The 16,410-nt window shown below is 39.0% G+C and overlaps 1 protein-coding gene across 1 annotated transcript in view; it reads right to left on the reverse strand.

The window, feature by feature from the left end:
- LOC139940103 (low-density lipoprotein receptor-related protein 2-like) overlaps positions 1–16,410 on the reverse strand; it is a 145,395-nt gene that overhangs the window by 51,870 nt on the left and 77,115 nt on the right. The window contains exons 50-51 of the mRNA XM_071936350.1: positions 15,792–15,935; positions 14,795–15,030 (exon numbers count right to left, since the gene is read on the reverse strand). Coding sequence (XP_071792451.1) covers positions 14,795–15,030; positions 15,792–15,935 — 380 coding nt within the window. The remainder of the gene's footprint in view (positions 1–14,794; positions 15,031–15,791; positions 15,936–16,410) is intronic.

Genomic DNA, 16,410 nt, shown 5'->3' on the forward strand with positions numbered 1-16,410 from the left:
TTAAACAGCCACTTGAGCAGAATTTGTTTAACAGATATGGTATTAAATCTTGTTTACAATACACCTGTTTACCATTTTAATGTAATTTTGATATGTCTACACTTCTGAACTTTTCGTAATTTTCGATTAAAAAATCAGGCCCCAACCTAAAGGTTTTGAAAAACTAAAAGCATGGCGCGCGTCAAAGGACAATGCTTTGACGTCATGTCTGGGAGTTTGCTTTGTTATACCTCCACGCTGCAACAAAGCGGCTTTACAAATTTGAGCTCCAAACTATGACGTTTTGAGAGTGATTACTTAACGGAGCTTTTTGCAAATCTCTCAGAAAAGCGCTGAATAAGGGTATTCAAAATGATTGTTGTTTTACACAATTAAAATCTGTTTACTATCAAATGACTCAATTTCCTTATTCATTGGAAACATTTTAAATGAAATTCAGCAAAGTTTACGTCTTGACATTTTCGGTCAAGCAGGTCTTTAATAATCGAGAGAGAAATTACAAAATGTTCCTCTTTCACAAAAACTTGTTACTTCAGAGGGAGACGTTTCTCACAATGTTTTATCCTATCAACAGCTCTCCATTGCTCTTTACCAAGTAACTTTTTGGCCAACAATTATTTCAAGTAACTACCAAACAATGTCCAGTGCCTATAAAGGCAGTGGACACTATCGGTAATTGTCAAAGACTAGCCTTCACAGTTGGTGTATCTCAACATGTGCATAAAATAACAAACCTGTGAAAATTTGAGCTCAATCGGTCATCAAAGTTGCGAGATAATAATGAAAGACAAATAACCCTTGTCACACGAAGTTGTGTGCGTTAAGATGGTTGATTTCGAGACCTCAAGTTCTAAATCTGAGGTCTCGAAATCAAATTCGTGGAAAATTACTTCTTTCTCGAAAACTATGGCACTTCAGAGGGAGCCGTTTCTCACAATTTTTTATACCATTAACCTCTCCCCATTACTCGTCACCAAGAAAGGTTTTATGCCAATAATTATTTTGAGTAATTACCAATAGTGTCCACTGCCTTTAAATAAGCATGAGTAATACAGAAACACACCCTAAAACAGAGGAGCTAGATTATTCCCAGAATCATATGCGAAACAACTGTACAAATATTCAAAATAAATAGTTATACTTGTGAAATGTTATGGATCACAAGTGGATATGAAACAAACTTCAATAAAAAGAGGTGTCTGGAATTCAATTCAAAAACAGTTTGGCCCTTAGGGGAAGTAAGTTGCAAAATGTTATTGACTTTCAAACTACAAAATGATTTCGTAATGATATAATTTGCTGATTTTTTTCCCTTGTTCCGTTTTAGCAAAGTACAATAGTTCCGTAAACAGAGTCATTTCATAAGCATCACGCCCTATTCAGAAGATGGATTTGAACAGCAGACGTTTCGATCACTGAGTCAACATGAAGGGAGATTTCTATTCAACATTTATGGGCTTTGTACTTTGAGTAGGCGATAAACTCAATGTCCGCGGATTTACTTACAAGGTTTGTACATAATGATAGTAGAAAGCTTCCCTTAAAAAATTACTTGCTGAGGTGCTGTAGTTTATAAGAAATGAGTAAAACAGTGTCACAAAATAGTTTTCGTATTGACGAGACAAAAATATTTTATCATTTACAGCGAGTTTTAAATTAAGTACCCAAACCCTTTAAAGCCATTGGACCCTTCACAGATTTACAAATAACTTAACAGGGTTTACAGAGAAAACAGCAAAACAATATCGAGAATTACGGAATATTTTAAACACATGTCATGACACGGCGAAACGCGCGGAAACAAGGGTGGGTTTTTCCGTTGTTTTCTCCCAACTCCTATGACCGATTGAGCCTAAATTTTCACAGGTTTGTTACTTGATATAGAAGTTGTGGTACACAAAGTGTGGGCCTTGGACAACACTGTTTACCGAAAGGGTCCAATGGCTTTAAAACTTGGCATTGACGCAAGAGCTCAGGATAAGGTTGATAAGTAAATGTCACTCAATTAATCATTAACATAATAACTTGAAAACATCATGATATTGATAATCATGATCCATGAACCAATTGTAGAGAGTTGTTCAAGCAAAACAAAATAACTAAGCACACACAATTTTGGTTACCAGAATAAAGTAACCACACACACCCCCCTCAAAAAAATAAAACAAAAAAACTAAACACACTTGAGCACAAAACAATGTTGCCTACCAGCCCCAAAACAAATACCACTGTGCACAAAACATGTTGCTCACCAGAATAAGGCAGCCCCCCCCCCTAAAGAAACCCAAGGGGAACATTTGTTCTTTGCTTTTACACCAGAATAAATGTTAAAGCCAAAGAACAAATACCACAGACGGACGTGGTCACAAAAGAATTCCGCTTACCAGAATAATAAGTCAAAAAATCAAATACACTGATCATATTTGGATTAATCAACGAGTATGAACGTTTTTAGGAAAAAACAACAAAAAAGAAGAACGGGTGTTGAATCCCATTAAAGCCATTATACACTTTCTGAACAGAAAAAAAATATAAGTTCACAGATTTACAAATAACTTACAGGGTTAACAGAAGGTAATGGTAAAAGACTTCTCTTGAAATATTATTCCATGAAATGCTTTACTTTTTGAGAAAACAATAAGACAATATTATCAATTCTCGACATCAAAAATAACGGATTTATAGTAAACACATGTTATGACACAGCGAAATGTGCGGAAACAAGGGTGGGTTTTACCGTTATTTTCTCCCGACTCTGAAGACCGATTGAGCCTAAATTTTCACAGGTTTATTATTTTATATATAAGTTGTGGTACACGAAGTGTGGGCCTTGGACAATACTGTTTACCGAAAGTGTCCATACATGTAGGCTTTAAAGAACAGGTATTATGGCCACTGAATATTTCATTTTGCAGCCGTCGATTTCACCTATAACTCTTTCTAACTTATGATTCATCTTAAAGGACTTAGGACAAGTCCTTTTTTTTTTTGCAGCCTTGCTCTATAACATGTTAAACTTAAGATTAATCCTAACTTAGGACTTAGTTACACTCGTCCTAACTCGAGATAGGATTAATCCCAGCGTTTTGTGAAATCGACTGAAGGACTTTAGACAGCAGAGTCGGTGCTAAAGCAATCAAACTAAAAAACCAAACCAATAACAAGAGGAAGGTTTTATAAACATCCTTGGATGTGTATTGTTGAGCGGCATACAACTAAGTCTTTAGAAACAGGGGAAAAAAAGAAGAAAAAACACCAAGGTCCAGTGGCTTTGAAGGTTATGACGCTATTGTATTCTTTTTAGCAAACTCACTGCACTGTATCACGTGGGTGCAAAATATGCAGGCCTACATGTACATGTAGTGCTAATAATTTAGCATAAATGCACTGTGTCCGGGTCTTTTTCTTTGAACTCAGTGCGAAATTGAGTCAGCATGATAGGTTGAAATCCTGCCCAATCTTCTTTCTAAACAAATGTCCTCTACACAAAACACATCTCCCTATTGCATCTACATTATGAAATTGTTGCACGCTGTGACGGGGTCCATGGCATTTTGTACGCCCGAGGGGGGAAATGGCACCTGAGGCGAAGCCGAGGGTGCCATTTTCCCCCGAGGGTGTACAAAACCCATGGACCCCAGTCACAGCGTGCAACAATTGTTTTGTTATACCTTTGTATAATTGTTATTCCTCTTCTTGTCATCTTCAAACCTTAATACAACGGACTATTCATTGTTTAATTAGCAGACGAACAAGAAACAATTACCTCGTACCCGCGGTTGTTTTGTACACAGCGCTGGAATTCGACCAACGCTGGGAACGATCAAGGTGATGTACACGGGTGTACATCGCTTTTTATGTTACCCGGCCCGTCGAGCCATGTAACATGCGTTTTTGTTGCGCGTCACATGATAGGTTCTCGACCAATCAAACTTCATAGTTTGTTACCGAGGTATAACAATCTACATTGTAGACTTGTAGTTAAATCATTAATAGTCTGCTGCGGTGAGATAGTCAAGTTGTAGCGGTGCTCTCGCGAGGTTTCTGCTCTTGCGCGACTTGCTGGTTGCCAACTTCTAATAAATGGGACCGTAGTCGTGAGAGCAGTAGTCTCGCAGGGCCAGCAGTCTCGCGAGAATACCGCAGGAATCGCGGAGAGATTCAGAACGCTATCACCGCAACAGACATTTAACGACTTGTCCACAAGTCTATTGCATCCAAAGACTACATTGATTATATAGCAAGCTAAATACAGAAGCCAAGGTACTGTAGTGTACATTTATGTACACTACCACAATCAGACAACAAAATGTTCTTCAGACAAGCCTACTGTAAAGAGAATGGTGTTTAAACGGTACATGAAGTGTTGACCTGAGAGCAAAATCAAGTTCACATCTATACTATTAAAAGCGTAACCTGCGCCATCTTGGATTGAAAATTAGAAGGTCCAGTGGTATGGCATCCTTGTGGAATCCAACACGGTTGTTTGTGTGGAATTCAATACGTTTGTGTGGTTTCAGACGTCGGGTTGCAAGTCTGCAAAACCCGGATCCAAACTCGCACTTACAAGTCATGTGATTGGAGGAAGTTTGGGCGGCGACCGTGCGTCAACCACTGGTCGATGTTGTTACCAGACTTCCTAGAAATCTTTCTGACAGGCGACTCATTGGACAGTGTTTCGCAGATGGTGCTCCGGATTGGTTCATTCATTGCCCCTTGAACGCCCACCCGCCATTCGATCCGCCCTTTTTGGTCAGGTTACTTTCGTGTTGTACTAAGCATGGTTCTCCGGATTGGTCCATTCATTGCCGCGCAGGGTCGAAAGGGTCGAAGAGGCTGGGTGCCAGGACAAATCCGAAACCAATCTCACGAATTTGACCGAATTTGCATTGAATGGATTAAGTACCGTAGATTGATGTTTCGCAGGTGACCATGTGTCAACCACTGGTCGACGTTGTTATCAGACTTCCTAGAAATCCTTCTGCGGGTGACTCATTTGTTGAAAAGATTAAATGGAGAATATTTATAAAAAAAGTATTCACTTCCAAACGGCATGAGAATTATCATGATGAACAAGGATGGGATCAAACGGAAGCTTAATAATTTGGAAACATTGGGTAGGGCCGGCTATAGGTTGGAAGGTGTCTAAGGGAACTTTACAATTAATAACATTTTGGGGGTGGGGGGGGGCCTTACACAAAGTGCCATTCTGGTCAGTGTATTGTGAGTGGTGTGTTGTCTGGTTTGAGACAGGCCACCTGTTGCTTGGTGAAGAAGGTCGCCGTGGGACCACTTTAGGTTGACAGTGGGTGGCGACCTTGGACCTTTTGCCAGTAAACTCAAATGGGTACATGAATACCGTTTTAGAATACGGTCTGTTCATGGAGGTATAATGTTGCAGTTTCAGAGTTTAACCATGGCGGTAGAATTGTGAAACCATTCCTTACTCTATGGTGAAACTTATACACACACGACAAAGGCTGTTTTGAAGCTGTAAAAAAAAGAACTTTGCTTTGCATTTGGTCAAAGTTGTTAAGCAAAACGACATTAAGTTTCCTTTTGAATAAGTCCATTCACAAAATTGGTTAGAGCAGTGTGTCGGTCAGGTCTCAGAATGTACATTTTGCCAAATCCATTATGAAGATTAATTTAGCCATCGGCCCGTCGGGTTGGTTACTGATGGAGATCGTGCGGCTGAATGGGGTACATTTTTAGGAGTTTGTCTATTGACCCAAACTGGACGTAACAAACCCTAAACATGACTTGACATGCTTTCTGAAAGTGAAATAAGTTAGAGAAAATTAAGGAGTGGGGACGAGTTTATCGTTTTTATTTAGTTTGTACGATATAGGGTTCCAGAGATATGGGATGTATGGAGGTTTGTTCCTAGAGCAGCGTGAACATGAACGCGGTCAGAAATTGTGTCGTTTGTCGTTCAAATTTCGCGAGATGCTATAAGCCCAAAGTGACAATAAAACAAAACCAGACCTGCCAAGTCTCACGCATTAGGCGTGAGACTCACGCATTTGGGCTCTGTCTCACGCTCACACGCACATCAACCATTATTGGGGCGAGATCGGGAAAAAAATTAACGAAATTTTTTGTACAAAATTTGTACAAACAGAGCGCAAATTTGCAGATTGCGCACGCTTTTGCTCATCCAGTAGGTTCAGCTCAAATTCGGCAGAGCGCAAAACGCTTATTGCGCACAAGTTTGTTCCGATTCTTTTAGCAAATTCGTTGAAATGCGCTCCACTAGCGAAGACACAACAGATAGAAGAAGTGAGCGATTGATATTGGACATCATTTTTAGTCTATTTTTTTTTCAAGTTTGGAAGGATATAATCTGACACAATCGAACCTCCACATTAACCATCAACATCTCCTGTGTACCTCAAGTGAGTTTTAATTATTCTGAGGAGGCTTTTGATGCCTTTTGAAACACTTTTTGTCCACCATTAAATTTCACATTGTTTTATTTATTTATAAAAAAAAAAAAAAAAAAAAAAAGGTTGGGCGGCGATTTAAAAAGGCCTTCTTAAACTGGCAATTTTTTTCCGGGGGGATGGGGGTTGAGCTTTGAAAAATCTCACACATAGCTAGCCTCTGGACTTGGCATCTCTGCCTGCAAAACACTTTTTTGACGTTCACGTTAAGTGCTCCCGTTATACATGCAGCCTATTGACCAGAAAGTTTACAAGACCAATTCAGATGAGAATAAACTAAAAAGAGGCCTACGCTCTTACCACCCCCGCCCCCCCCCCCGAAAAAAAAAACAGTAGATAAATTAGATTTGTGGCACACAGCATGTTCCAAAAACTCGCTTTACTTATAGTGCTGTAGCAACGCTATGTATCGTGGGACGTAAAAATGTCATTTTTGACGATGTTTTTTAAAAAGGATATGCAAGCATTATGAATGTATATTGAGTGTGTGGAGAAAGTTTTGGTAGTGTAGTACAAAAGAAACTTTAGTTATTGCTGGCTAACGGTCAGTTTCACCTATCAAAAAACTGATTTGAAAAACGTGTAACGTTAGGGAGGCCCAACATATTAGACCCCTATAAGGATCACGGAGGAGCCTTATAGTTTCTAGATGCATAAGGTACGTTGTCTAACCCAAAACGAGGTGGGTACAGCCACTGCAAGTAGTGGTGGACGTGCGAAATAGCTTCATTTTGGGTTAGAATTATGACGCCATGCATAAATATTGAGAGAGGCGTATAACACCCTCACCCACATTTCGAAATATTTGTGTAAAGGATTTTTATAGCCTAGCGGGGTGCCGCGCGAAGCGCGGCATCCCGCTAGTACATGTAATGAAGGGAGTTGAAGCACTTTGTGGACCTACAAATGTACATGTATGTCCCTACAGTGTTATTTACATGTACAGTGCTGATGAATAGGATTTTAAGATCAGTCATTTGGGCAAAATTCTTAACTGTTTACAAGCAACAAGCATGGAGGTCAAGTCTTCTCGGGTTATCTTTTGATGTTTTGTTAAATTTATTTTAGTTTCATATGGAAAAAAACAAAATGTTACATTCCCAAAAAGATATGATTTATTAATTTTGGTTTTTACCTATACACCGATGTGTGTTAGCACTGTATACACTCAGTACTCCCCCCCCCCCCCCCCCCCCGAGTCCTCTGAAAAAAATATCACAGGCATGTTACTCGGGTGGGATTTGAACCCACGACTCTTGCAATCCTAGAGCAGTGTCTTACCAACTAGACTACGAGGATTGCCCGGTAGCTAGAGGCAGTTTGAATCCTATGTTTTGGCAGCGGGAACCGCAACAATAGTTAATATATATTAATTTCATAATAACATGTTAAATTTGCATCGGGGATAAAGAATATATTAATTTTCTTTTTACGCATACATCGATGTATGTTAGCACTGTATACTCAGTACTTTCCAGAAGATATGATTTATTTACTACATGCAGGCTACTACGCTAAACTAATGCATTGAAGAAACAGATTGGATTTACGAACTCAAGATGATTCCTGAATGTCGGATACGCACAAGACTTGAGAAGTCTATAGAAGACACTGTTGCTCACCGATGCTTTCCTATAGCCATGGACAATCTACAAAAACTCAATATAAACCACTGCCACACCGCAATATAACTGATCAAACATAATCAGTTCGTCATCAAGGAAAGACAAAGAAACATATTGCAGAGATTGCATCAGTACCAATCAAACGCCAAGCTACATAATGAGAAATCAATGTAAGGAAACAAGGTTTTATTGGTCACTGCAAAAATCAGATTGGTCTCTCAGATTGGTACGAGTAAGACTTTACAGGGACATTGTACATAAATATTTAACCAAATGAACCCCAATAGAAAGCAAGGAATTCTGTGCTTACGCCAAGCTTATTTCATGGGTTAGAAGGGAATTTTGGCTTGTGCGTGAGCGTACTCCACTGTACTAGGCTTTCTACATTAACACAGGTAGCATAGATATTCGGTGCTTGCCATGCAAGCGGAGAATGGTGACCGTAAGCACAAAATTCGGTGGCAAACAGAGACATAAAATGTGGCCCAGTCTTGCCTTACTCTCTTGCTAAAAAAAGAAATTAATCAAACTTATTTTTTTATTTTTTATTATCTAGATATTTATTTATTATTTTTTCATTTCTTTCAAATGTTACTTTCATGTTTTGTAATACTTCTATATTTTTATCTTCTTTAATGTTCTACTGATTTACAAATGTATGTTTTCAACTTATAGTATGTTTGTTTTTATTCAAGTTTTGATTGGCAGACTCACAGGTCGCAATGTTTGAGTTCACTTTTGGTAATCCCTGACAGCTTGATAACAGGTGATTTATTTTGTATTCCCCTCCACTTGAGACGGACTATTTGTACAAGCATTGTATACTGTATGTTTGAACGAAACGTTCTTATCAGAAGTGTAACTACTCATAGAACTGTAATCCGAAACCGAAATTCAATACGGTACTTTCCCATGCCTAAATTCCATCGTACAAGCCGGCACCGTTTAGCACTACCAAAAATGGAATAAGGAATAAAGGAAAATTCCACAATTTGTTTCAAACAAGGTAATATTACGGTACTTTTCCATCATGCCTCAATTCCATCGTACAACCCGGCATCGCTGAGCACTTCCAATAATGGGATAAGGAATAAATGAAAAAATTCCACAAGGTAATAGTGCAAACAAATTTAAAGTCTGTGGGTTTATGTTGACCCCCAAGCCCCCCCCCCCCCCCCGAATAAAAAAATTGCCAGTGATAGGAAGACAGCCAACATTTAGGGCAACATAACTCAGTCGGAAGACTGCCTGTCCAATAATATGGAGGTCGCAGGTTCAAATCCTGCTCTTGCCAATTTTTCTTCGTTCACCCTCCGAAAAATAGTTTATAATCTGTTATATTCTGCTGCACTGGAGTCTGGAATGTTTTATGTTGTCATGGCAACAATTCATCTTCTGATCAAATACACATGACTGCTTTCTCGAACCAACACAATATGACAATTTAATACAGGAACCAAATCAAGGAAAACTTGCAAATCAAACTACAACCATCACAGGACATAGGACCAAAATAGCAACTGTTGTAGATTCCTTCATGATCAGAAACAGTTCAAAGAAGATGTATTAAAAAAAAGCAATACGTGATGGTCAGCACACCGATAGCCACCAGGCGATTCGTGCAGTACAAGACAAGACAATAAGACAAGACTCCAGACTAGTCCCAACTCCACATGGTCTGGCCAGCCTGTCGATTTCACAAAACTCTTCCTAACTTAAGATTGATCTTAGGACTTAGGACGAGTCCCAACCCTGCACTGTAGCATGCAGACCTTAAGATTAATCCTTAGTTAGGAAGAGTTACTTGTCCTAACTCGAGATAAGACGAGTCCTAATGTAACTCTTTGTGAAATCCACACAGATCCGACCGTGAGCTCAGGCAGCATTTTAGAAGGCAAAAGCACATGGCTGCAGTAGAGGCAGTTGATTGACGACTGCAATGCCAATGTTTTCTCATTCCACTCTATACTGTATCATCCGTAGGGTTGGGTTGGTAGTAAGAGTAGGGGAGTCAGGTTGGCGTAGTGCGGTGTAGCTGGCCTCACCTTCCACCTCTCTGGGACCCTGGTTCAAATCCTACCAGGGGCATTATGTGGATTGTTTTGTTTTTAGTCCCTAATTGGTTTCCCATTGATAATTCTCTGGGGTTTCCTTATCCACATCTAAATCTAAACTACTTGCAAGGTTTCAATACAAACTTACATTTTGCTCTTAGAGACATGCCCCTTACAAGAAGAATTGCTGCACCCCTTCAAGAGTGAAGGTCAAGGTCAGTTACTCACCATTTGGTGCCAGCGTGGTACCCTGACTCACTGTGCTCTGCATACTAGGTTGAGATGTAACCTGCTGAGTTGTACTATTAGTACTAGTACCAGCCTGTGTAGGAAAACTAGGCTGCGGAGGTGTACTCTGCTTAACAGGAGCAGTTGTCTGACCGAGGCATGATGATACACTCACCATGCACACAAAAGCCAGCAAGATCATTTTTACATGCAGTAAGAGAAGATGCAGGTAGATGTGTATACACAATGAACGCACATAAAAGAATGTCCGTTTTATAGATCAGTTTCTGTCACCATCCGTGAGTTGTACCGTGTAAATGGATGCCGACCGTGTTTGTGATGTAAGGTGGGATGTGACTACCCATCGACGCAGTGGCAGAGTTGCAAGACGCCCTCCTGAGCACAGACACAGTACACATTAACAATAAAGCTGGTTTACATAATGCGGTGACCCAGTAAAGAGTGTCCGTATACACTGGTGTCTCTATATAGTGTTGGTAATAACAGCATAGCTAGGTTTACATCCAGTGGTCCCCTTACTCCGTGTAGAAGGAGAATGACTGGTGCTGTATGTACCAGGCACACACTCTGTCATCACACACTCGAAGTCAATATTGTTATTTAAAGTGAAGGCGTATCTAACTTTGTTAATAGTTAATAGTATAGATGGATTTGATTATCAATAGTGCTGGGGCATCTTTTATTTGGCATCAGGTGAAAGCCATCCCCCCTCATCTTTGTTATGCTAATCATCAGGGTTGATCCATTTATGGTGATGGGGGTGTGGACTCACTGGAGCCTGCCACAGAGAACTTTGAGCTCCATATACTTTATCTTCTGGCATGACTATTTCTACCTCCATGATATATAAGGCCCTTGGAAAAAAAATTGGAAAATAATATTTGAGTACAAGAGCTGATCTACTTGTATTTAATGGTGCATGGTTTTATATTTTTTCAAGCTATTTAATTATCATAGTTTTACTGAATTTGTCTAGGGTAAAATAAAAAAAAATCTGAAATCAGACTAAAGTAGGCCGCAGAATATCATGCCAGTATCATCAACATCAATATTCCTAAAACTCCCAGTCGTTTTTGTTTTGTTTAAAATAGCACTTCCATTAGGCTTGAATTTGTACTTTTCATCGCCCCCCCCCCACATATAACAAAATAAATAAATAATAAATCAAATCTCTTGGCATGCTTGGGATTGGCAGACTTTTGAATAAAATTGTGTGGTTTTGTATTTTTAAAGCTATTTAATCATAATTGTATTGGTTTTTCTACACTTCCATTATGCTTCAGTTTGTACTTCACCATCCACCCCCACCACCCAAAAAAAATAAAAAATAAATAATAAGAAGAAGAAGAAGAAATTTTAAAAACAATTGGGATTGGCAGACTTGTTAACAAAATTGTATGTTTTTATATTAGTTCATGCTATTTTACTGGGTTTTTTTTCAGTAGTCAAAACAAATTGGAAATCAGACTACAGCAGGAAGAATATCATGCCAGTTTCATCAACAACAAAAATCCTTAAACTCCCTACTTTTTGTCTTTGTTTATAATAGCACTTCCATTATGCTTCAGTTGAAAAGGAGTGCAGGGGAACGGAACAGGAGCCCCACCCCCCCCCCCTCTCTCAGAACCCTTGCCCACATCTCCACTTGCCTAAAAAAATGAGATTGAAACAATGCACAAAAGAATTTTATTGTTCTGTGCATGATGAGAGTATTTGTGTAATATACATGTATGTTTGTACTTTGAGAAAAATATAAGTTATCCAATTTTGTAATTTCCTGTGCCCTTACTGTTTGTCTTGCTCTGTATTTACTTGTGTATATGTACCTATTATATTATCTATTTGACATACTGTCTGCTTGCATTTGTAATTGTTTAATGGCCAAATAAAGAATAAGAATAAGAATTATATTATGAAAAAAAACAAGTAAGAATGTAGGTAATGTTTTTGGACATTAGAACTAAGACTAAAAAACTCTTTAAAAAAAATTACTTTATTCTTTTTGAGTTTTTTAATCTGCCCAAACCGGAGGAAACTCCAAACAAACAATCAACCAAACACCTCAAAAAGGAAACAAATAATAATACAAAACAAAAAATAAGGGATAAACTAGTGTAAAACACTTATTAAAAACAAAATTGTGCACTGGCATGTAGGCTGGAAAGGGTGAACTAGAAAATTTAGTCCATTTTGGACCAAGGCTTTGCTTACCTAGTGCACTTATAGAAAAGAGAATGGGTATTCCTGGCTATGGCTGCTGTATGCACGGTAGCACCTTGTAAACCCTTAAAAGGTGCTACATAATTGGGTCTCAAAAATCATCAATTTCAATAACCTTTTATAATCTTTTTATAACTTCAAAAATCTAAATGTATATTCTAAGCGCCTTTCAGTACCTTGATGGTAGATACATGCGCTATGTATAAAACTTTGATATTAAGTTAATATTAAGCAAAAGGGGGATCACAACCGTAGAAAGCTCAGTTGGTATAGCGCCAGCCTGAGACTTGAATTTCTAAGCATTTCTCGGAAGCTTTACCTTACCCATGTAAAGAGTTTAATTTAGATAAAAAATAACACTAACATCTTCTTGGCACTAACATCTCTTGTCGCTCATGCTCAAAATCAGCAGGGCATTAATATTAAATTTTTGTTCTTATTTTGTTCACCTTTTTTGTCTTATTAGTTGATCTTGGGATAGTATTTTTTTTAATTTTTTTTTTGTTCATTTGTTTTTGAACCTTTAGCAGTCTGGGTACTCCACTACAGGAGGGTTATAGCTCCTCTGGACGTTACCTCCATTTGTACCTTACAAAAGTACATTTTCCTTTACTATTATAACATTTTTATTTTATTTTTGTATGCAAGTCGCCAGACACACAAGGCCTGAAGGCCACTTCGAGGTGTAGGCTACAATTATTTGTTTCCAGAGGCCGTTGCCCCCTACTCCTAGGGCTGAATCAGGGTCACCCCTTTTACAGTCCATACAAATGTAGGCTTGGGTATCATCAGTCCGAAGCCTGGTCGGTAGAGCAGAAAGCACTACCTCCCCAATAAACTGTTCTTATTTTGTGTATGTTTCAAGTTGGGCAAATGGAAATAAACCAAACAAGCAAACAAACAAACAAACGCTAACCCAGAGGTTGCTGTTGTAATACGTACAAAGTACACATTGTAACATTGCTTTATAAAATGTGAACATGTAGTTGGTGCACGCATGGGATTAAAGACATGTGCACACATGGCAACCCGCTTGACAGTTCACACTGTTGAGTCCGTTCCGATTCAAATCCGAGACTCAAACCCATCAACCAAACAGAATCGTTGGTTCAAATCTCGCTCTAGTCAATGTGTTATTGTGGCCGAGCGGATAAGAGCATCAAACTCAAGCTCTGCTGTTTCTGTTCAGCAGAACGTGGGTTTGAATCCCAGTCGTGACACCTTTGTCCCTGAGCAAGACACTTTTACTATAGTTGCTTCTCTCCACCTAGATATAAATGGTTGCCTGTGAGGGCGAAAATGGTTCTTGTGATTGATTTAACTTTAGGCGCTACATTATTATTTTTTTAACTATCATTACTAACCAATGGTTTAGTACATAATTATTCAAATCGCTGTCGGCAGTAGAATTACATATTTGGCAGCACAGGCTGCATTGACTTCCCACGGAGCCGAGATGGTTTAAGGAATGAATTAAATGGCCCAGAGACCAGGGGTACTAATATTGGAAGCGCTTTGGGATGCCCTTCGAGTGTAAAAAGTGCTATATAAAAAACCCATTATTAATATTATTAATAATTTGTCTTTGATCTAATCCCCAATTAGGGGCCTTTCTCAAACCTTGGGCTCCAGCTTAGGCTTCATGTTCGTGCAATACGCGCTGCTTCAAAATGCCGGTTAAAGGCAGTGGACACTATTGGTAAGTACTCAAAATAATTATTAGCAAGAAACCTTACTTGGTGACGAGTAATGGGGAGGGGTTGATAGTATAAAACATTGTGAGAAACAGCTCCCTCTTCAGTGACGTAGTTTTCGAGAAAGAAGTTATTTCCACGAATTTGATTTCGAGACCTCAAGTTTAGAATTTGAGGTCTCGAAATCAAGCATCTGAAAGCACATAACTTCGTGCGACCAGGGTGTTTTTTCTTTCATAGTTATCTCGCAACTCCGACGACCAATTGAGCTGAAATTTTCACAGGTTGGTTATCATATGCATATGTTGAGAACTTGAGATACACCAAGTGAGAAGACTGGTCTTTGACAATTACCAATAGTGTCCAGTATCTTTAAAGGCCGAGCTGCTGATGCAGCGCCCTGAGCTGAAGCCTATAAAAGCCGGAGCCAAAGCTCAGGTTTGAGAAAGGCCCCCAGCAGTATAACCTGTGCTGTAGATAAATTATACTTTAGTTGCAATACTTACAAACAGGACGCTCTCCGTTGTAGACTCGCAAGACATCTAGCATATTATCCATGTGTTGATGTATAACAGTCTGGTCAGCCCCAGTGTCTTTCTCCACTTTACTCACGGTGTAGTAACTCGTAAAATAGAGATAATTCCCGTGGATCACCATAGATCTTAATCTCGTTGAAAAATCCGCATTCTCAATCAATGTGTCTTGGTTATTGCCATCAAGATCCGAGCGCATGAGCTTTATCCTGTAGTAAAAGTTTTTATGATGGTCAGTTTATGGTGGTATATTTTGACACACAAAATGGCGGACAGCAGACGCGCGTGTATGCGCGCTGCACATTGTGCATAATAATGGTCTATTGGATAGATTTTGATTTTTCTCAAACTCAAACAGATCCTTGTCAATGGGAGTTTTTGCTAAGAGTTTTACATACACTAAATAGCGCCCACTCTTGTCCTATCTAAACTGCCCCGCGGTCTGGCCTCCATGTTATCTTCCTCTCTTCTCTTAGCACCAACGTGAACCCGAGGTGTCTGTTTCACCTCTAAAAGTGTTAAGTTATACAAGTTTTACGATGTTTATTCTGGTGTGTTTTTCTGGAGGCTCTGTCCTTTATCGCACGGCCACGACCCAGCAAGGTTTTAAAAGGTAGTTTAAGAACGAGTCACTACTCTTTTATTCCCATTCATAAATGTAATAAAAGTGTAATAAAGTAAGAAACTCTGAAAACCATTTTCCGAAGTCCTTGAGCTCTATACGTGTGTTGCATTTTTATGACTGAGACAGTTTTTGGATATGCATTGGTGTGCACAGTATGCATCTAAAGGTAACCAAATACAACAGGTTATAAACGGCTCCAGCTGGTTATTCTCAACTGTTTAAACACCCCAACGTGACGCGCTCTTAACCAATAGGAATAGCAAAACTGTCTCGAGGTATTTATGAATGACCGTTTAAGAACTAGTTGCCACTCTTTTATTCCCTTAGTTAATAGTTTCAACTCACCCATCTATCCAGTACAGTTTCTGGTCGATGGTGTCAACAGTCAGTTTCAGACTGCTCCTACCTTGAACGTCAATGATCTTCTCCTGTTGTTTACCGCCCATTGAGGATCGAAAGATACCACTGTGGCTTACCCAATACATCATTCTGAAGTATTGACAGCAAGAATTAGCAAAATAATAATAACAATAATAGTAACAACAACTGTTCGTCTAATAATAATAATAACTAGCGGGATGCCGCGCGCTAGATGAGGAGGATTCTAGTATACAAATGTTGTAAAAGGTAATGTGGGGGCAAGGGAGGTATTCTTACAGGTAATAATCATTTCGTAGGATTGAATTAGAAATTGTATTTATAATCGGTATGGAAATTTGTTATTGTTGAGCGTGCACAACTTAGTTGTGAAACGTCGCGACGCGTCGCCTCCCCTCCTCTTCTCTTGCGTTCTCCAACTAAAGGAATTGGTGTTTGTTTCTGGAACTGAGCTTTAAAGTCATCTGGAAGTGGTATTTTTTCAAAATAAAGCTTTTGTCACTAATATATGTGTTTTGATGAGTGGAATGTGAATAAACAGTTAACTAAGGTTTTAAAAAATCAGTTCTTATGTTATTTACAAATT

The sequence above is a fragment of the Asterias amurensis genome, chromosome 7 (assembly GCF_032118995.1).
Source record: "Asterias amurensis chromosome 7, ASM3211899v1".
Lineage (NCBI taxonomy): Eukaryota > Metazoa > Echinodermata > Asteroidea > Forcipulatida > Asteriidae > Asterias > Asterias amurensis.